This window comes from Bombina bombina, chromosome 12 (assembly GCF_027579735.1).
Source record: "Bombina bombina isolate aBomBom1 chromosome 12, aBomBom1.pri, whole genome shotgun sequence".
NCBI classification, from domain to species: domain Eukaryota; kingdom Metazoa; phylum Chordata; class Amphibia; order Anura; family Bombinatoridae; genus Bombina; species Bombina bombina.
Genome location: NC_069510.1, coordinates 131,532,401 through 131,554,974, shown reverse-complemented (window position 1 = coordinate 131,554,974; position 22,574 = coordinate 131,532,401). Strand labels below are relative to the sequence as shown.

At 43.1% G+C, this 22,574-nt stretch overlaps 1 protein-coding gene across 1 annotated transcript in view; it reads left to right on the top strand.

Annotated features, from left to right (window-relative positions):
- LOC128642705 (uncharacterized) overlaps positions 1 to 11,527 on the top strand; it is a 109,371-nt gene extending 97,844 nt beyond the window's left edge. The window contains exons 4-5 of the mRNA XM_053695484.1: positions 8,812 to 8,955; positions 11,033 to 11,527. Of these exons, the coding sequence (XP_053551459.1) occupies positions 8,812 to 8,955; positions 11,033 to 11,191 (303 nt within the window). The 3' untranslated portion in view covers positions 11,192 to 11,527. The remainder of the gene's footprint in view (positions 1 to 8,811; positions 8,956 to 11,032) is intronic.
- The last annotated feature ends 11,047 nt before the right edge of the window (positions 11,528 to 22,574 follow it).

Sequence of the window (22,574 nt, the reverse complement as noted above, 5' to 3'; positions counted from 1 at the left end):
GCTGCCGGTGCATTCTCTATGTAACCTAAGGAGTGGGTGGTATAGCAGGTTATTGGCTGTACCGCCTATCAGTGCACAGTAAATAAAACTAGTCTGTATACAGGGCTGCCGGTGCATTCTCTCTATATAACCTAAGGAGTGGTGGTAAAGCAGGTTATTGGCTGTACAGCATATCAGTGCACAGTAAATAAAACCAGTCTGTATACAGGGCTGCCGGTGCATTCTCTCTATATAACCTAAGGAGTAGGTGGTATAGCAGGTTATTGGCTGTACCGCCTATCAGTGCACAGTAAATAAAACTAGTCTGTATACAGGGCTGCCGGTGCATTCTCTCTATATAACCTAAGGAGTGGGTGGTATAGCAGGTTATTGGCTGTACCGCCTATCAGTGCACAGTAAATAAAACTAGTCTGTATACAGGGCTGCCGGTGCATTCTCTCTATATAACCTAAGGAGTGGGTGGTATAGCAGGTTATTGGCTGTACCACCTATCAGTGCACAGTAAATAAAACTAGTCTGTATACAGGGCTGCCGGTGCATTCTCTCTATATAACCTAAGGAGTGGGTAGTATAGCAGGTTATTGGCTGTACCGCCTATCAGTGCACAGTAAATAAAACCAGTCTGTATACAGGGCTGTCGGTGCATTCTCTCTATATAACCTAGGGAGTGGGTGGTATAGCAGGTTATTGGCTGTACCGCCTATCAGTGCACAGTAAATAAAACTAGTCTGTATACAGGGCTGCCGGTGTATTCTCTATGTAACCTAAGGAGTGGGTGGTATAACAGGTTATTGGCTGTACCGCCTATCAGTGCACAGTAAATAAAACTAGTCTGTATACAGGGCTGCCGGTGCATTCTCTCTATATAACCTAAGGAGTGGTGGTAAAGCAGGTTATTGGCTGTACAGCATATCAGTGCACAGTAAATAAAACCAGTCTGTATACAGGGCTGCCGGTGCATTCTCTCTATATAACCTAAGGAGTAGGTGGTATAGCAGGTTATTGGCTGTACCTCCTATCAGTGCACAGTAAATAAAACCAGTCTGTATACAGGGCTGCCGGTGCGTTCTCTCTATATAACCTAAGGAGTGGGTGGTATAGCAGGTTATTGGCTGTACCGCCTATCAGTGCACAGTAAATAAAACTAGTCTGTATACAGGGCTGCCGTGCATTTTCTCTATATAACTTAAGGAGTGGGTGGTATAGCAGGTTATTGGCTGTACCGCCTATCAGTGCACAGTAAATAAAACTAGTCTGTATACAGGGCTGCCGGTGCATTCTCTCTATGTAACCTAAGGAGTGGTGGTATAGCAGATTATTGGCTGTACCACCTATCAGTGCACAGTAAATAAAACTTGTCTGTATACAGGGCTGCCGGTGCATTCTCTCTATGTAACCTAAGGAGTGGGTGGTAAAGCAGGTTATTGGCTGTACAGCATATCAGTGCACAGTAAATAAAACTAGTCTGTATACAGGGCTGCCGGTGCATTCTCTCTATGTAACCTAAGGAGTGGTGGTATAGCAGATTATTGGCTGTACCACATATCAGTGCACAGTAAATAAAACTAGTCTGTATACAGGGCTGCCGGTGCATTCTCTCTATGTAACCTAAGGAGTGGGTGGTATAGCAGGTTATTGGCTGTACCGCCTATCAGTGCACAGTAAATAAAACCAGTCTGTATACAGGGCTGCCGGTGCATTCTCTCTATATAACCTAGGGAGTGGGTGGTATAGCAGGTTATTGGCTGTACCGCCTATCAGTGCACAGTAAATAAAACTAGTCTGTATACAGGGCTGCCGGTGCATTCTCTATGTAACCTAAGGAGTGGGTGGTATAGCAGGTTATTGGCTGTACCGCCTATCAGTGCACAGTAAATAAAACTAGTCTGTATACAGGGCTGCCGGTGCATTCTCTCTATATAACCTAAGGAGTGGTGGTAAAGCAGGTTATTGGCTGTACAGCATATCAGTGCACAGTAAATAAAACCAGTCTGTATACAGGGCTGCCGGTGCATTCTCTCTATATAACCTAAGGAGTAGGTGGTATAGCAGGTTATTGGCTGTACCGCCTATCAGTGCACAGTAAATAAAACTAGTCTGTATACAGGGCTGCCGGTGCATTCTCTCTATATAACCTAAGGAGTGGGTGGTATAGCAGGTTATTGGCTGTACCGCCTATCAGTGCACAGTAAATAAAACTAGTCTGTATACAGGGCTGCCGGTGCATTCTCTCTATATAACCTAAGGAGTGGGTGGTATAGCAGGTTATTGGCTGTACCACCTATCAGTGCACAGTAAATAAAACTAGTCTGTATACAGGGCTGCCGGTGCATTCTCTCTATATAACCTAAGGAGTGGGTAGTATAGCAGGTTATTGGCTGTACCGCCTATCAGTGCACAGTAAATAAAACCAGTCTGTATACAGGGCTGTCGGTGCATTCTCTCTATATAACCTAGGGAGTGGGTGGTATAGCAGGTTATTGGCTGTACCGCCTATCAGTGCACAGTAAATAAAACTAGTCTGTATACAGGGCTGCCGGTGTATTCTCTATGTAACCTAAGGAGTGGGTGGTATAACAGGTTATTGGCTGTACCGCCTATCAGTGCACAGTAAATAAAACTAGTCTGTATACAGGGCTGCCGGTGCATTCTCTCTATATAACCTAAGGAGTGGTGGTAAAGCAGGTTATTGGCTGTACAGCATATCAGTGCACAGTAAATAAAACCAGTCTGTATACAGGGCTGCCGGTGCATTCTCTCTATATAACCTAAGGAGTAGGTGGTATAGCAGGTTATTGGCTGTACCTCCTATCAGTGCACAGTAAATAAAACCAGTCTGTATACAGGGCTGCCGGTGCGTTCTCTCTATATAACCTAAGGAGTGGGTGGTATAGCAGGTTATTGGCTGTACCGCCTATCAGTGCACAGTAAATAAAACTAGTCTGTATACAGGGCTGCCGTGCATTTTCTCTATATAACTTAAGGAGTGGGTGGTATAGCAGGTTATTGGCTGTACCGCCTATCAGTGCACAGTAAATAAAACTAGTCTGTATACAGGGCTGCCGGTGCATTCTCTCTATGTAACCTAAGGAGTGGTGGTATAGCAGATTATTGGCTGTACCACCTATCAGTGCACAGTTAATAAAACTAGTCTGTATACAGGGCTGCCGGTGCATTCTCTCTATGTAACCTAAGGAGTGGGTGGTATAGCAGGTTATTGGCTGTACAGCATATCAGTGCACAGTAAATAAAACCAGTCTGTATACAGGGCTGCCGGTGCATTCTCTCTATATAACCTAAGGAGTGGGTGGTATAGCAGGTTATTGGCTGTACCGCCTATCAGTGCACAGTAAATAAAACTTGTCTGTATACAGGGCTGCCAGTTCATTCTCTCTATATAACCTAAGGAGTGGGTAGTATAGCAGGTTATTGGCTGTACCACCTATCAGTGCACAGTAAATAAAACCAGTCTGTATACAGGGCTGCCGGTGCATTCTCTTTATGTAACCTAAGGAGTGGGTGGTATAGCAGGTTATTGGCTGTACCGCCTATCAGTGCACAGTAAATAAAACTAGTCTGTATACAGGGCTGCCGGTGCATTCTCTCTATGTAACCTAAGGAGTGGGTGGTATAGCAGATTATTGGCTGTACCGCCTATCAGTGCACAGTAAATAAAACTAGTCCGTATACAGGGCTGCCGGTGCATTCTCTCTATGTAACCTAAGGAGTGGGTGGTATAGCAGATTATTGGCTGTACCGCCTATCAGTGCACAGTAAATAAAACCAGTCTGTATACAGGGCTGCCGGTGCATTCTCTCTATGTAACCTAAGGAGTGGGTGGTATAGCAGGTTATTGGCTGTACCGCCTATCAGTGCACAGTAAATAAAACTAGTCTGTATACAGGGCTGCCGGTGCATTCTCTCTATATAACCTAAGGAGTGGTGGTAAAGCAGGTTATTGGCTGTACAGCATATCAGTGCACAGTAAATAAAACCAGTCTGTATACAGGGCTGCCGGTGCATTCTCTCTATATAACCTAAGGAGTAGGTGGTATAGCAGGTTATTGGCTGTACCTCCTATCAGTGCACAGTAAATAAAACCAGTCTGTATACAGGGCTGCCGGTGCGTTCTCTCTATATAACCTAAGGAGTGGGTGGTATAGCAGGTTATTGGCTGTACCGCCTATCAGTGCACAGTAAATAAAACTAGTCTGTATACAGGGCTGCCGTGCATTTTCTCTATATAACTTAAGGAGTGGGTGGTATAGCAGGTTATTGGCTGTACCGCCTATCAGTGCACAGTAAATAAAACTAGTCTGTATACAGGGCTGCCGGTGCATTCTCTCTATGTAACCTAAGGAGTGGTGGTATAGCAGATTATTGGCTGTACCACCTATCAGTGCACAGTTAATAAAACTAGTCTGTATACAGGGCTGCCGGTGCATTCTCTCTATGTAACCTAAGGAGTGGGTGGTATAGCAGGTTATTGGCTGTACAGCATATCAGTGCACAGTAAATAAAACCAGTCTGTATACAGGGCTGCCGGTGCATTCTCTCTATATAACCTAAGGAGTGGGTGGTATAGCAGGTTATTGGCTGTACCGCCTATCAGTGCACAGTAAATAAAACTTGTCTGTATACAGGGCTGCCAGTTCATTCTCTCTATATAACCTAAGGAGTGGGTAGTATAGCAGGTTATTGGCTGTACCACCTATCAGTGCACAGTAAATAAAACCAGTCTGTATACAGGGCTGCCGGTGCATTCTCTTTATGTAACCTAAGGAGTGGGTGGTATAGCAGGTTATTGGCTGTACCGCCTATCAGTGCACAGTAAATAAAACTAGTCTGTATACAGGGCTGCCGGTGCATTCTCTCTATGTAACCTAAGGAGTGGGTGGTATAGCAGATTATTGGCTGTACCGCCTATCAGTGCACAGTAAATAAAACTAGTCCGTATACAGGGCTGCCGGTGCATTCTCTCTATGTAACCTAAGGAGTGGGTGGTATAGCAGATTATTGGCTGTACCGCCTATCAGTGCACAGTAAATAAAACCAGTCTGTATACAGGGCTGCCGGTGCATTCTCTCTATGTAACCTAAGGAGTGGGTGGTATAGCAGGTTATTGGCTGTACCGCCTATCAGTGCACAGTAAATAAAACTAGTCTGTATACAGGGCTGCCTGTGCATTCTCTCTATGTAACCTAAGGAGTGGGTGGTATAGCAGGTGATTGTACTGCCTATCGGTGCACAATAAAAACAGTGCTTCAGGGGCTGTTGTTAACGGCCTGATTGTTATCCTATGCCCACAGCTTCAAGTTTGTCATAGATATTTCAAACATTCAGAATATGTCTTTAAATGTAATTAAAAAATGTTCAGTATATTTTCAATGCTCCCGTGCCTCCCCTTATAAGCTCCAGTGTTTTCCCTTATATACTTCCGCAACTCCTCTTATATGCTCCCGCGCCTCCCCTTATATGCTTCCATGCCTCCCCTTATATGCTCCTGCGCCTCCCCTTATATGCTCCCACGCCTCCCCTTATATGCTCCCATGCCTCTCCTTATATGCTCCCGCACCTTCCCTTATATGCTTCCGCGCCTCCCCTTATATGCTCCTTATATGGTCCCATGCCTCCCCTTATATGCTCCCGCGACTCCTCTTATATGCTCCCGTGCCTCCCCTTATATGCTTCCATGCCTCCCCTTATATTCTCCTGCGCCTCCCCTTATATGCTCCCGCGCCTCCCCTTATATGCTCCCATGCCTCTCCTTATATGCTCCCGCGCCTTCCCTTATATGCTCCCGCGCCTACCCTTATATGCTCCTTATATGGTCCCATGCCTCCCCTTATATGCTCCTGCGCCTCCCCTTATATGCTCCCGCGCCTCCCCTTATATGCTCCCGCGCCTCCCCTTATATACGCCCATGCCTCCCCTTATATGCTCCAGTGTTTCCCCTTATATGCTCCCGCGGCTCCCCTTATATGCTCCCATGCCTCCCCTTATATGCTCATGCGCCTCCCCTTATATGCTCCCGCACCTCCCCTTATATGCTCCCATGCCTCCCCTTATATGCTCCCGCGCCTTCCCTTATATGCTCCCGCGCCTACCCTTATATGCTCCTTATATGCTCCCATGCCTCCCCTTATATGCTTCCGCGCCTCCCCTTATATGCTTCCGCGCCTCCCCTTATATGCTCCTGTGCCTCCCCTTATATGCTCCAGAGCCTCCCCTTATATGCTCCCGCGCCTCCCCTTATATGCTTCAGTGCCTCCCTTTATATGCTCCCGCGCCTCCTCTTATATGTTCCTTATATGCTCCCGCACCTCCCCTTATATGCTCCCGCGCCTCCCCTTATATGCTTCAGTGCCTCCCTTTATATGCTCCCGCGCCTCCTCTTATATGTTCCTTATATGCTCCCGCACCTCCCCTTATATGCTCCCGCGCCTCCCCTTATATGCTCCCGCACCTCCCCTTATATGCTCCCGCGCCTCCCCTTATATGCTCCAGTGCCTCCCCTTATATGCTTCCGCGCCTCCCCTTATATGCTCCCGCGCCTCCCCTTATATGCTCCCATGCCTCCCCTTATATGCCCCCGCGCCTCCCCTTATATGCTCCCATGCCTCCCCTTATATGCTCATGCGCCTCCCCTTATATGCTCATGCGCCTCCCCTTATATGCTCCCGCACCTCCCCTTATATGCTCCCATGCCTCCCCTTATATGCTCCCGCGCCTTCCCTTATATGCTCCCGCGCCTACCCTTATATGCTCCTTATATGTTCCCATGCCTCCCCTTATATGCTTCCGCGCCTCCCCTTATATGCTTCCGCGCCTCCCCTTATATGCTCCTGTGCCTCCCCTTATATGCTCCAGAGCCTCCCCTTATATGCTCCCGCGCCTCCCCTTATATGCTCCAGTGCCTCCCTTTATATGCTCCCGCGCCTCCTCTTATATGTTCCTTATATGCTCCCGCACCTCCCCTTATATGCTCCCGCGCTTCCCCTTATATGCTCCCGCGCCTCCCCTTATATGCTCCCGCGCCTCCCCTTATATGCTCCCGCACCTCCCCTTATATGCTCCAGTGCCTCCCCTTATATGCTTCCGCGCCTCCCCTTATATGCTTCCGCGCCTCCCCATATATGCTCCCGCGCCTCCCCTTATATGCTCCCATGCCTCCCCTTATATGCCCCCGCGCCTCCCCTTATATGCTCCTGCGCTTCCCCTTATATGCTCCTGCGCCTCCCCTTATATGCTCCCGTGCCTCCCCTTATATGCTCCCGCGCCTCCTATGCCTCCCCTTATATGCTCCTTATATGCTCCCATGCCTCCCCTTATATGCTCCCGCGCCTTCCCTTATATGCTCCCGCGCCTTCCCTTAGACGCTCCCCCGCCTCCACTTATATACTCCCCCGCCTCCCCTTATATGCTTCCGGACTACCCCTTATATGCTCCCGCGCCTCACCTTATATGCTCCCGCGCCTCCCTTTATATGCTCCAGCGGCCCCCGGGGAGACCCGCCTCACACTTAACCATATCTTAATTTTTACAGCTTTGCGTGGCATACTTTTTTTTAATAGTTTTTCCGCTTTGTATAAGTTCTTGATGGTTCCTCACCTTATGTGGCCCCTTATTTGGTGTGACTGTTTTTAATGGTTTCTGAAAGATAATGTTATATTTTTATAGCTGACCATAAAAAAAGATCATTTTTGGGATGTAAAGGCACATAAAGTGCAAAAAAGAATATGCTGTAATTTGTGAGAAGGTTTTATTATCATATTATTGCTTGTGGTTTTATTCTCTGCCAACAATAAACACATAGTTAAAGTTAGCTCCAAAGCAGCAATATTGTGAGCTATCTGAGCACATCTGGTGAGTAGCTATCTCCCAGTAGGGCACTCCTCTCCTAAACCTACCTAGATATACTATAGATATACCAAGAGAATTAAGTTAATTGAAAAGTTTCTTAAAATTGCATCCTCTATCTGATCCATGAAAGTTTAATTTATACCCCTTTAATTCAGTATTTAGTATCTAAAATGGAAACATAAATTTAATCAGAAAATGCATTTAAATAAAAATTAGATCTGGCAGCAAACCCAGTAAAGCAGAGTGAACAGTATTATTACGGTACATCTTATGGATGACAACTCATGATTAGAACAGCATGGCATCTTTTGAATAATAATAAATTGATTAATCTAAATTTGTTTTACTGATGAAATATGTAATTTGTTATACATTTGTGCTAAAGAGGGTATAGAACCTCAAAAATGCCTTTACAGGGATACGAAACAGTACTAAGTAAAATGAAATATTTAAACAGATTTTGTTAAAAAAAAGCAAACAATTTACTTGTTGTTTGCAAAATAAACACATAAATTCTTAGTGTAATCACTGCCCTCAGGAAGCTGAGAGAGCTGCCACGTTGGTAACCTAAGTTGCATGCTGTCCTATTCTGAGCATGGGCAAAACTGACTTCCTGTTTCTCTTGCATTCACTGAACACTAAGCCAGCTCATGTTATTTTAGAAGATTTATGACAGTATGATAAATAAGCTTTCCTGTACAGATTTCAGCCCTTTTGTAGGGATGTGACAGGAAGTAATGGACAATGCACAAATTAAGTTTAAAAAATCATTAATTTAAGGATTTGGCCTTTTATTTCTTAAACATAATGCAATGATTTCTATCAAGTATAAGCCACTGCTTAGTGCTTTTTTAGCAAAACAATGAAACAGACTGTTATATATCCCTTTAAGCTCTGTATACATATGCAAAGTTGTTCCTAATGTACCACTCACTTTCTTCTCCACAGGTTGTCGGCACGCTGGATTCCCTGCACTTGCACATTACCAGAGCATTTGGAGCCATGATGATTGGAGACAGCTTTGTCTCAGTTGCCTCCCAGTGGTTTCACATCAGACAGGACAAAACGTCTGTGTTAACCAGCAGAGCAGCAGTAAGTCTGACCATTGTACATAAATGCAATTCAAGTATAGCTTTTATGTATTATTCATATTTGTTCCAATGTTTAATCATCTATAAGCATTGTGTTGTGTCTTTAGTTTGATAGCAGTATTGGGGATATACATTATATTTACATGTCTCATGTCTATACGTTCATGTAAATGTGTAGCATCTACTACATGGCTGCTCACACTTTAGTAAGGCTGCTTCTACTTTCTGTGATCTGTTTATGCATGTGCTAAGCATAATTAAAGGAACAGTCAACACTAGAATTTTTATTGTTTCAAAAGATAGATAATCCCTTTATTACCCATTCCCCAGTTTTGCATAACCAACACAGTTATATTAATACATGTTTTACCTCTGTAATTACCTTGTATCTAAGCCTCTGCAAACTGCCCCCTTATTTCAGTTCTTTTGACAGACTTGCATTTTAGCCAATCAGTGCTGATTCCTAGGTAACTTCACGTGCGTGAGCTCAATGTCATCTATATGACACACATGAACTAACGCCATCTAGTGGTCAAAAACTGTCAAAATGCATTCAGATAAGAGGCGGCCTTCGAGGTCTAAGAAATTAGCATATGAGCCTACTTAGGGTTAGCTTTCAACTAAGAATACCAAGAGAACAAAGCAAAATTGGTAATAAATGTAAATTTAAAAGTTGTTTAAAATACATGCCCTATTTGAATCATGTTTATTTTAGACTTGACTGTTCCTTTAAATCTGAGTTGCATGCTAAATTGATCTCCATTTATCACAAGTACCAAATGGGCTGAATCATCCTTTTTTATATTGAGGCCACTGTAGGGATGGAATATATCTGAGCACAATTTTACATTAAAATCAAAATTGAATTTCATTCATTAGATATTTTTGTCTGCTTTTTCTGTTATTTAACTCTGAATATTATAGAAAGGCCTGGTGTGCATGGGTCCTTTCTAGGCCTCACAGCTGTTAAATACAAATACAAATTTGTCCGAGTCCTACCTCTAATACCTCTTGCGAGGCCTCTTTACTAATGACGCAATATGGCAATGGGTAGTTAAAGGGCCTTGATGCCAAAATGTTGAAACATATGAAAGTGATGCAGCATAGCTGTAAAAAGCTGACTAGAAAATATCCCCTGGACATCTCTATGTAAAAAAGGGAAGATATTTTACCTCAAAATGTCCTAAGTATTCACACCCCATTGTAAAGGACTTAAAGCAGCAAATCAGTATGTCTGTCCCGGGACTTGCAAGGGAGTGAGCTTCATGCACACTCATCTTATTTCCCTATTCAGTTTAGGGAAATTTACTATGAAATCTCATGAGAGTTAAGTGAAATCTCATGAGATCACAGTAAAAGAGTTCATGACCTCAACACTGTTGATGCTGATTGGCTGCTGTTCATTTCTTCATTTTATATTATTTTTTACCGCCAGCTGGACAGCAGCGGAAGTATAACTTTTTACACAGGGCTTACTTTGGTGAACTGAGGAGATTATAAGGTAAAATTATCTTCCTTTTACATCGAGATAATCAGGTGATATTTTCTTGTCAGCTTATTACAGTTATGCTGCATCACTTTCAAGTGATTTAGCATATGAGTATTATGTCCCTTTAATTTCATATCATGTGCAATGTCAGCTGGAGCTGTCAGTGACATGGATGACAGATTGGGGTCCAGCAGATGGGAGAGTTTAAGCATATTATAAGGGTGGCCAATAGCTTCTGACTACTCATTTTATGGGCTGACGCCTAGATTTTGAACAAATTTGTTGAGCTCTGCTTTATCTAATATGCCTTTGAGTAAGGTTCCTTCAGTAATGGACAGTGATTGCTTCAAACTAATCAGTTCTTCTGTATTTTTCTGCTTTGGCTTTAAATAAAATAATCAACAAATAGAAATGTCTAACATACTGTTTGAGATTACAGCTTAAAATAGAGACACAACGGTGCAATTTTAGCAGATTCTAGTGATAAACTGAAATTTCAGACTGTCATTATCACAGGACACATTCAGTGATACATTAGACACAAATACTTTTTATGGTCCTTCTCTCTTATATCCTGTTTTTTCTACAGGCCACTTCCATTCTCCTACTCTTCATGATATGGACACAAAACACCACTCGTGCCTGGACTGTTGCTCACATCTGGTTTGGGATGCTGGGTGCTGCCCTTTGGACTGCAAACTCCCTCCTCGGCTATCTCAAAGCTGACTGGGGCAAGAAATCTGTTTAAGACTGTAGGAGGTGCGAAATGTTAACCCAGACTGTATATTAGTAATTCACATTTTGTTCATGCCAAGACTTTTTACAGTAATGTTAGAGACTAATGCTATTTAAGCTTTATAATCTCTTTTCAGCAACCTCTTGGGTTTCCATTTCTACCATCATGCATTAGTGAATTTCATGCATGCATTGTGTAGCAGACCAATGAAAATTCCCTTTGTGCAAATTAATAATATATCTCTTTTAGTTTCTCCTTTTTTCTTGATTCTTTCAAACACCAAAGCCACAACGGTGGCAGAATCAATAAATATACAGTCAAATAATTTGACTTGTTTTAATCTTAAAATACTTGTGTTTGTCTTAAGCATTTTATTTTATATTCTCAGTCTGATTAATTTCTGCTAAGAGATTATGTGCCATAAAGCAAGATCCATTCTTGAACTTTTAATCACTAACATACAGTATATGGCAAGTTGTATTATGACATTTAACAACATTTTTTCCATTTTATTATTGTCTATGTAAATTACCCAAATATTGCTCTTCTCCAAAAATACATTGCACAAAAGATCCATCTTCATTCAGCCCAAATGTTTCCTTAATACTTATAAACACCATCATCCTTTCTTGTATCATTTTCCTATGCAATGTTTTTCCTAATGTGACCAGCATTAAGGTTGTCCATATATTTGCTACCCAGTGAAACCAGCTTTATGGTTAGTCATTCAGCCTCCCTTTTATTGTGACCAGCATTATCATTATGGTTGGCTATACATTTATCCTTTCTACAGGAATAATATTATGTTTGGCTTTCATACAAATGGCGAGAGTCCACACCCATTACCCTTGGTAATTACTCTTCCTTACTTGGTGTAGCGAAGTAGGGAAAGAAGTGGCGCTATATTGATCTAATCAATACTCATAATCACTTTATGAAATCATTTTTTCCTTGATATAACTATCTAAAGGTCCTTATTGGTATTGAGAATATTTATGATTTATTAATTATTACAAAAACAATACTCATTAACCCTTAGGCTTCCAAGCGCCTGTACTACCTTGCCGAATCTGTCCTTACTAGGTGTAGGCAAAGATTCCCAAACTCCATGAGCCCTATAAAACTCCTCCCACCTCACACATACCTCATTCTTTACTTTGCCTCTGCTGGAGGTGGGCAAAGAATGAAGCTGTGCATTTGATTCTTCAGAGAAAGGGGTATTCAGTTTATATTGAGGCCCGGTTTCCCTTCAGAGGGATGTATATGGGGTATGGTTTGTGATTCTTTTTTCACCTCATGGTAAATTTATCATACACCTTCCATAATTGGTTGCAGGGACTTGTCTTTTGCGTCCCTCTATGGATCTACAATATACTCCTATTTCATAAACCTTTGCTGATATGTTTCAGACTCAGTACTGGTTTGGTTGTCTGCTGCTTATTTGCTGGTGGACAAGTGTCTATTGGTAAGTATAATTTTTTATCATTTAGACACTCTATAGCTATGTTATGGGCGCTTATGTTTTTTTCTATATGTTTGCTAATATATATGGCCCTGGGACAGAATTATTTTCATTAATCCTCTTGCTGTTTAGCACGTCGGCATTTTTAGCGTGCTTAGTTTTAATTTTTGCATGCTGACCTTCGGTTTACACACGTCAGGAATTGTGCATGTCGGGTTTACGATTGTTGGGTTTCATACTTTAGCTGGTTTTCGAGTATTAGGTTATCGCACGTACGTTCTCGGCTATGCGCACACCGCATTCAGGAGCATAAAATAGTTTATAGCTGTCATTGTTTTTGCACGCTTTTCTTGGGCGTTATCTGTCCTTCAGATGTATTGTTAATGTCTCTTGCTTTGTTTTGCAGTTTGGCTTAATGAGCATTGTATCTGTGAATTTATTTTAAAAGCTACTAAGGAGGGGTAAGTTTTTTCCATTCCTTTTTTAAGGGGGTTATAGTGTTTATTGTATTGCTTTGCCATATGCTATAATGGAGCTGTCTGATTCTGTCCCTAAATCTATCCTATAAGCTATGTCCCCTAAACACCTTTCTACCATTATTAGTTGTGCTTATTGTAAAATAGCTGAGGTACTTGCTCCAGCTCATTTATGTGACTCATGTTTAAATGTATTAATGCAATTCTGCCAATCTAATACTGTTTCTTTGGGTATTAATCCTCCTTCTGTTTGTTCATTACAGGAGAATGTTAATGATGTTTCACCCAGTGTGAAAAAACTCATTAAGGCTGCAGTTACTGAAGCGCAGGAGGCTCTCCCGCCTTCAAGCAAGCGTAAAAGGTCAGCTCAGATTTTACCTTCTACTAGTACTATCTGCCCTGAAGTCAGAGATACTGCTATGTCTTCAGATAGTGAAGTTTCCTCTGGTGATGAGGAGTCTTTGACTGACGTTAAATCTGATATTTCCTCTTTCTTGTTTAAAATTGAACATATTACGTCTCTTTTGAAGGAGGTCTTAATTACTGCTGACATGGTGTCAAAATCTAGATTCTTGTCTTTTTCCTTTCAGGAAAAGAAACTGTTTGGTTCTGATTTAGATTCTATTATAGCTACTGTTACTGGAGGTAAAGGGGCTTTTCTTCCTCAAGACAAGAAGTCTAAAGGGAAATCTAAAGCTTCCAATAGTTTTCGTTCCTTTTGTCAGAATAAGGAGCAAAAGTTTGACTCCATAGGCCTAGTGCTAACTGGAACAAGTCAAAGCAGGATAAGATATGTATCCCTACTACCAAATCTGCATGAAGGAAGGTACTTTCAGACCATTTCTGGATCTGAAAGCTCTGATCAAGTTTGTAAGGATTCCATCTTTCAAAATGGAAACTATTCAGACTATTCTGCCTTTTATTCAGCAAGGTCATTTTATGTCCACAATAGATTTAAAGGATGCTTACCTTCATGTTCCAATTCACAGAGAATGTTACCAGTTAGGTTTGCCTTTTTGGAAAAGCATTTTCAGTTTGTTGCTCTTTCTTTTGGTCTGGCTACAGCTTCAAGAATATTCACAAAGCTTCTGGGTGCCCTTTCTCTTGTAAGGTGTATCTAGTCCACGGATTCATCCATTGCTTGTGGGATATTCTCCTTCCCAACAGGAAGCTGCAAGAGGATCACCCATAGCAGAGCTGTCTATATAGCTCCTCCCCTAACTGCCACTCCCAGTCATTCTCTTGCAGCTCTCGACAAGAAAGGAAGTATCAAGAGAGATGTGGTGATTTAGTGTAGTTTATCTTCAATCAAAAGTTTTATATTTTTAAATGGTACCGGCATTGTACTGTTTTTACCTCAGGCAGAAATTAGAAGAAGAGTTCTGCCTGAGGTTTTTGATGATCTTAGCAGGTTGTAACTAAGGTCCACTGCTGTTCTCACACATAACTGAAGAGTATGGGAAAACTTCAGCTGGGGGAATGGCCTGCAGAATTAACTGCTCTGAGGTATGTCCAGTATATTTTTTTTCTAGAGAGATGATAAGGTCTAGAAAATGCTGACAGTGCCTGATATATTTAAGGTAAGCCTGATTACAGTGATTTAACAAACGACTGGGATCATGCTTGCAGTAAAGGGTAATATTCATGTTACTTGCTCTTATTACTTAGTATGTAAAACATTTGCATGATATATAAAAAACATTTTTTACTGAGGGTGATAAATCTTTATTTGGGGCCTAGTTTTCCACATGGCTGACTAGATTTCTCCTAGGAGTAGTTATTTATGGCCCTTTCACTTTGAGTGCATGGTGGGAGGGGCCTATTTTTGCGCTCTAATTGTGCAGTAGTTTTCACAATCTGAGACATCCAGCTTCCCTGAAGGAGTCCCCTGACATATAGGACCTCTGTAAAGGGTTTTGTGCCTACAAAAGTCGTTTTATGGGCAGGTAGGAGCCACAGTAGAGCTGTGGCAGTTTGCTTGTGACTGTTTATAACGGTTTTACCGTTTTTTTGATTCGTTTTTGAGCCTGAGGGGTTAATCATCCATTTGCAAGTGGATGCAATGCTATTTCAGTCTATTATACACACTGTAAAAATTTTGTAGAGTTTACTGCTTTTTTTCACTGTTTTGCAGCTTATGTGATTGTTTTTTTCCCTTAAAGGCACAGTACCGTTTTTTATATTCTGCTTTTTCACATTTTTTTAAAGTGTTTTCCAAGCTTGCTGGTCTCATTACTAGTCTGTTAAACATGTCTGACATAGAGGAAACTCCTTGTTCACTATGTTTAGAAGCCATTGTGGAACCCCCTCTTAGAATGTGTACCAAATGCACTGATCTTACTATAAATTTTAAAGACCATATTCTGGCTTTAAAAGATTTATCACCAGAGGAAATTGACAAGGGGGAAGTTATGCCGACAAACTCTCCCCACGTGTCAGAACCTATAACTCTCGCTCAAGGGACGCCAAGTACATCTAGTGCGCCCATTGCGTATACTTTACAAGACATGGCGGCAGTTATGAATCATACCCTTACAGAGGTATTGTCCAAACTGCCAGGGTTACAAGGAAAGCGAGACAGCTCTGGGGCTAGAACAAATACAGAGCTCTCTGGCGCTTTAGTAGCTATGTCTGATATACCCTCACAATGTGCAGAAGCCGAAGCAGGAGAGCTTCTATCTGTGGGTGATTTTTCTGATTCAGGGAAGACACTTCAACCTGATTCTGATATGTCTACATTTAAATTTAAACTTGAACACCTCCGCGTGTTGCTCAGGGAGGTTTTAGCAACTCTGGATGACTGTGACGCCATTGTAGTCCCTGAGAAATTGTGTAAGTTGGATAAATACTATGCAGTGCCTGTTTACACTGATGTTTTTCCAATCCCTAAGAGGTTTTCAGAAATTATTACTAAGGAATGGGATAGACCAGGTGTACCGTTCTCTCCCACTCCTGTTTTTAAAAAGATGTTTCCTATAGATGCCGCTACACTGGACTTGTGGCAGACGGTCCCTAAGGTGGAGGGAGCAGTCTCTACCCTAGCGAAGCGTACAACTATCCTGGTCAAGGACAGTTGTGCTTTTCTAGATCCAATGGACAAAAAATTAGAGGGTTACCTTAAGAAAATTTTTATTCAACAAGGTTTTATTCTCCAGCCTCTTGCATGCATTGCCCCAGTCACTGCTGCTGCGGCTTTCTGGTTCGAGTCTCTAGAAGAGGCTCTACAGGTAGAAACCCCGTTGGATGATATCCTTGACAAGCTTAAAGCTCTTAAGCTAGCCAATTCATTTGTTTCTGATGCCATTGTTTATTTAACCAAGCTAACGGCTAAGAACTCAGGTTTTGCTATTCAGGCGCGTAGGGCTCTATGGCTTAAATCCTGGTCAGCTGACATTACTTCAAAGTCTAAGCTTCTCAACATTCCCTTCAAGGGGCAGACCCTATTCGGGCCTGGACTGAAGGAGATCATTTCTGATATTACTGGAGGAAAAGGTCACGCCCTTCCTCAGGATAGGTCCAACAAATTAAGGACCAAACAGTCTAATTTTCGTTCCTTTCGAAACTTCAAGAGTGGCGCAGCTTCAACTTCCTCTAATACAAAACAAGAGGGAAATTTTGCCCAGTCCAAGCCGGTCTGGAGACCTAACCAGGATTGGAACAAAGGAAAGCAGGCCAAAAAACCTGCTGCTGCCTCTAAGACAGCATGAAAGATCAGCCCCCGATCCGGAAATGGATCTAGTAGGGGGCAGACTTTCTCTCTTCACCCAGGCTTGGGCAAGAGATGTCCAGGATCCCTGGGCGTTGGAAATTGTGTCCCAGGGATATCTTCTGGACTTCAAAGCTTCTTCCCCAAAAGGGAGATTTCATCTCTCACAATTATCTGCAAACCAGATAAATAGAGAGGCATTCTTACATTGTGTTCAAGACCTCCTAGTTATGGGAGTGATCCACCCAGTTCAAAAGGAGGAACAGGGGCAAGGCTTCTATTCAAATCTGTTTGTAGTTCCCAAGAAAGAGGGAACCTTCAGACCAATTTTAGATCTCAAGATCCTAAACAAATTTCTCAGGATCCCATCCTTCAAGATGGAGACTATTCGAACCAGCCTACCTATGATCCAGGAGGGTCAATATATGACTACCGTGGACTTAAAGGATGCTTATCTTCACATTCCGATACACAGAGATCATCATCGGTTTCTCAGGTTCGCCTTCCTACACAGGCATTACCAGTTTGTGGCTCTTCCCTTTGGGTTAGCTACGGCACCAAGAATCTTTACGAAGGTTCTAGGGTCACTCCTAGCGGTCCTAAGGCCGCGGGGTATAGCAGTAGCCCCTTACCTAGACGACATTCTGATACAGGCGTCGAATTTTCAAATCGCCAGGTCCCATACGGACATTGTTCTGGCATTCCTGAGGTCTCATGGGTGGAAATTGAACGAAGAAAAGAGTTCTCTATCCCCTCTCTCAAGAGTTTCCTTCCTAGGAACTCTGATAGATTCTGTAGAAATGAAGATTTACCTGACAGGTAGTCAAAACTTCTAAATTCCTGCCGTGTTCTGTATTCTACTTCTCGCCCTTCAGTGGCTCAGTGTATGGAAGTAATCAGCTTAATGGTAGCGGCAATGGACATAGTTCCGTTTGCCCGCCTACATCTCAGACCGCTGCAACTTTGCATGCTCAGTCAGTGGAATGGGGATTACACAGATTTGTCCCCTCTACTAAATCTGGATCAAGAGACCAGGGATTCTCTTCTCTGGTGGCTATCTCGGGTCAGTCTGTCCAAGGGTATGACCTTCCGCAGGCCAGATTGGACAATAGTAACGACAGATGCCAGCCTTCTGGGCTGGGGTGCAGTCTGGAACTCCCTGAAGGCTCAGGGCTCGTGGACTCAGGAGGAGGCACTCCTTACGATAAACATTCTGGAACTAAGAGCGATATTCAATGCTCTTCAGGCTTGGCCTCAGCTTGCTGCGGTCAGGTTCATCAGATTTCAGTCGGACAATATCACGACTGTAGCCTACATCAACCATCAAGGGGGAACAAGGAGTTCCCTAGCAATGTTGGAGGTTTCAAAAATAATTCTATGGGCAGAGGTTCACTCTTGCCATCTATCAGCTATCCATATCCCAGGTGTAGAGAACTGGGAGGCGGATTTTCTAAGTTGGCAGACTTTTCATCCAGGGGAGTGGGAACTCCATCCGGAGGTATTTGCACAGTTGATTCAACTTTGGGGCAAACCAGAACTGGATCTCATGGCGTCTCATCAGAACGCCAAGCTTCCTTGTTACGGATCCAGGTCCAGGGATCCCAAGGCAGCGCTGATAGATGCTCTAGCAGCGCCTTGGTCCTTCAACCTGGCTTATGTGTTTCCACCGTTTCCTCTGCTCCCTCGTCTGATTGCCAAGATCAAGCAGGAGAGAGCTTCGGTGATTTTGATAGCACCTGCGTGGCCACGCAGGACTTGGTATGCAGATCTGGTGGACATGTCATCCCTTCCACCATGGACTCTGCCGCTGAGGCAGGACCTTCTACTTCAGGGTCCTTTCAACCATCCAAATCTAATTTCTCTGCGTCTGACTGCTTGGAGATTGAACGCTTGATTTTATCAAAAAGTTGTTTCTCCGAGTCGGTCATTGATACCTTAATTCAGGCTCGAAAGCCTGTCACCAGGAAAATCTATCATAAGATATGGGTAAATATCTTCATTGGTGTGAATCCAAGGGTTACTCATGGAGTAAAGTCAGGATTCCTAGGATATTATCTTTTCTCCAAGAAGGATTGGAGAAGGGATTGTCAGCTAGTTCCTTAAAGGGACAGATTTCTGCTCTGTCTATTCTTTTGCACAAGCGTCTGGTGGATGTTCCAGACGTTCAGGTGTTTTGTCAGGCTTTAGTTAGAATCAAGCCTGTGTTTAAACCTGTTGCTCCGCCATGGAGTTTAAATTTAGTTCTTAAAGTTCTTCAAGGGGTTCCGTTTGAACCTCTGCATTCCATAGATATAAAGCTTTTATCTTGGAAAGTTTTGTTTTTGGTAGCTATCTCTTCGGCTCGAAGGGTTTCAGAGTTATCTGCCTTACAGTGTGATTCCCCTTATCTGATCTTCCATGCAGATAAGGTAGTTTTGCGTACCAAACCTGGGTTTCTTCCTAAAGTAGTATCTAATAAGAATATCAATCAGGAGATTGTTGTTCCGTCACTGTGTCCTAACCCTTTTTCAAAGAAGGAACGTCTATTACACAATCTTGACGTGGTTCGTGCTTTAAAGTTTTATTTACAAGCTACTAAGGATTGTCGTCAAACATCTGCATTGTTTGTTGTCTACTCTGGACAGAGGAGAGGCCAAAAGGCTTCAGCAACTTCTCTTTCTTTTTGGTTAAGAAGTATAATCCGCTTAGCTTATGAGACTGCTGGCCAGCAGCCTCCTGAAAGAATTACAGCTCATTCCACTAGAGCGGTGGCTTCCACATGGGCTTTTAAAAATGAGGCTTCTGTTGAACAGATTTGTAAGGTGGCGACTTGGTCTTCGCTTCATACTTTTTCTAAATTCTACAAATTTGATACTTTTGCTTCTTCGGAGGCTATTTTTGGGAGAAAGGTCTTACAGGCAGTGGTGCCTTCCGTTTAAGCGCCTGCCTTGTCCCTCCCTTCATCCGTGTCCTATAGCTTTGGTATTGGTATCCCACAAGTAATGGATGAATCCGTGGACTGGATACACCTTACTAGAGAAAACAAAATTCATGCTTACCTGATAAATTTATTTCTCTTGTGGGGAATCCAGTCCAGGGCCCGCCCTGTCATTTTAAGGCAGGTGTTTTTTATTTTTAAACTACAGTCACCACTGCAACCTATAGTTTCTCCTTTCTCTTGCTTGTCTTCGGTCGAATGACTGGGAGTGGCAGATAGGGGAGGAGCTATATAGACAGCTCTGCTGTGGGTGATCCTCTTGCAGCTTCCTGTTGGGAAGGAGAATATCCCACAAGTAATGGATGAATCGGTGGACTGGATACACCACAAGAGAAATAAATTTATCAGGTAAGCATAAATTTTGTTTTTGTCTGTGATCAGATCTCAGGGTATTACAGTATTTCCTTACCTGGCTTACATCTTGGTTCAAGCTCCGTCTTTTTCTTTAGCGGAATCTCACACCAACATACTCTTGTTGTTTTTTCTTCGACAACATGGTTGAAGGATCAATTTTCCAAAAACTTTGTTGATTCCTCAAAAAAAGGTAACGTTTTTGGGGTTTCAAATAGATTCATTCTTCATGAGTCTTTCTCCAACAGAGCAGATAAGGTTAAGATTGGTGACCCTTCAGTCTCTCTCTTTTCCCTTTGTTGCTCTTTGTATGGAAGTTATAAGTTTTATGATTGCAGCTTCAGATGCAATTCCGTTTTCTTGTTTTCACATTAGACCTCTTCAGCTTTGTATGCTCCATCAATGGTGCAGAGATTATGCTCAGCTGTCTCAAAAGGTATTTTTGGATCCCAGTACAAGTCAGTGTATAACTTGGTGGCTTGATCATCAGTTTATTATTCAGGGGGTTTCTTTTGCTCGTCCTACCTGGACTGTGATCACTACAGATGCAAGTCTCTCAGGTTGTCTGAGAGCACAGGAAGTTTGGGATCCTCAGGAGGTGAGGTTACCAATAACTGTTTCAGGGCTCTTCAAGCTTTGCCTCTGATGAAAAGAGAATCTCCATTTTCAGACAGACAATGTCACAGCAGTAGCTTATATCAACTATCTGTACAGGTCTTACCTGGATTGGAGTCACCCTTACAGGTATCACAGCACAAAGTGATCAGGTAAGAAAACCACCGGGGCTGTGAATAAATGCACTGGGGGCTGTGTGCAAAAAACAAGGATCCGAGTATGCTGTACAAACAAGGGTAAATCCAAGAGAGTAGTCAAGGTATTGCAGAGAACAAAGGAAGCCAGAGGTGCAGGTAAATGATGAACAGAGCCGGGGTCACAAGACAGGGTCAGTTTTGCGGATTCAGGAACAAATACACCTAATCAGGAAACATGAAACAAAGAACTGACACTGAGGAAAAGGCAGGGTTATATAGCCAGATAATAAGCTGCTAATTGGTAGGAAGTCCCAGGTAAGCCTGACTGACAGGTTGTAAATGAGCACAGGTGATCCAGGTAAAGCAATATCCAGAGTCCAGCCTCAGTGCTACAGGCAGGATAAGGAAAGGTAATGAAAGGCTTGCATACACACACAAATAGAGAGAAGCAGCCGTGGCTTAGAGGCAAGAGAACAAGCCTAGGAAAAGAGAGGACCCAGGTTCAAGTCCATAGTTGCTCTGACTGACTGCATGGTACGGTAGGAACCGGGACAGTTCCCTCCCCTTAAAATCCCCCCCCCCCCGGGTGTGAACAGACTGGGTAGATGCCACTTTGAGTTTGGGAGCAAAGAGAGCCTCATCTTCGGACATCTTAAAGATGTCATCTGGCAGGATGGCGACTCTCCCGTGGGCATCCAGACCTACAATTTGGTCATCCTCTACATTACTGGAAAACACTGTGCCAATAGTGGCCTTAGCAGCCTTCTTCCTATTCTTTTTCGTCTTAGCTGCTGTCAAAGTACTCGCAGGTGAGGCATTCACAGTTTGCAATGCTTTCTCGAACATCACAAGATCCTCCTTGCAGACAAGGGTACCATTCGAGGCATAAGTGCAGTCAGGTGGCAGTACTTTGGCAGGGCAGAAAGTAATGCTGGTGCTTGCCTGTGCAGAGGTGATGATGGTTTCCGGATTAGGCATATCATCAGAAAGTTGAGAAGACGCTTCAGGAGCAAGAGGTAAAGGCATAATCTGGGTCTCAGGGATTTCAGGACTAACGAGCAGGTTCCATAGGTTTACAGGAAATAACAGTCTCAGAGGTTAGTAGAGTCCTCTGAATAGCACAACCTAGACAGCCGTAACAGCAACCTTGGCAGCTCAAAGAAATGCATGTAGAACAAAGAGGGTGAACAAAAACAGTGTCCGTTTGGAGAGCTGGAGACCGAGGTGGGCGAATAGGGCAATTGGAGATGAAGTGCCCTCTTTCCCCGCAGTAAAAGCAAAGACAATGACTCCTCCTTCTGTCTCTTTCTTGGGGAGCCTGACTATTCCGGATTACCCCTATCTCCATGGGCTTCTCAATGTCCTGGAAAGGAGTATAGGATTCATAAGGAGCATCAAGGTTTGCGGGTGAGCACTGGTAAAAATCATCCCAGTCACGAAGAAGCCGTGATCTGTGGGAACATGGAAAAGACCTAGGAACCTTAGTTTGCCTTGTGGTAGTACACTAAGTGGTCATGGCTGTTATGAAAGCCCCCCAGTTGTCTAGGACAGGACTCTTAGCCAGGAGCATCTGGTGTGCCCATTTTTTTATCTGCCCAGAAAGCAGGTTGATGGCTGAGCGGACCATGATAAAGTCAGTGGCATAAGTAAGAGGCTTTAGGGCAAACAACA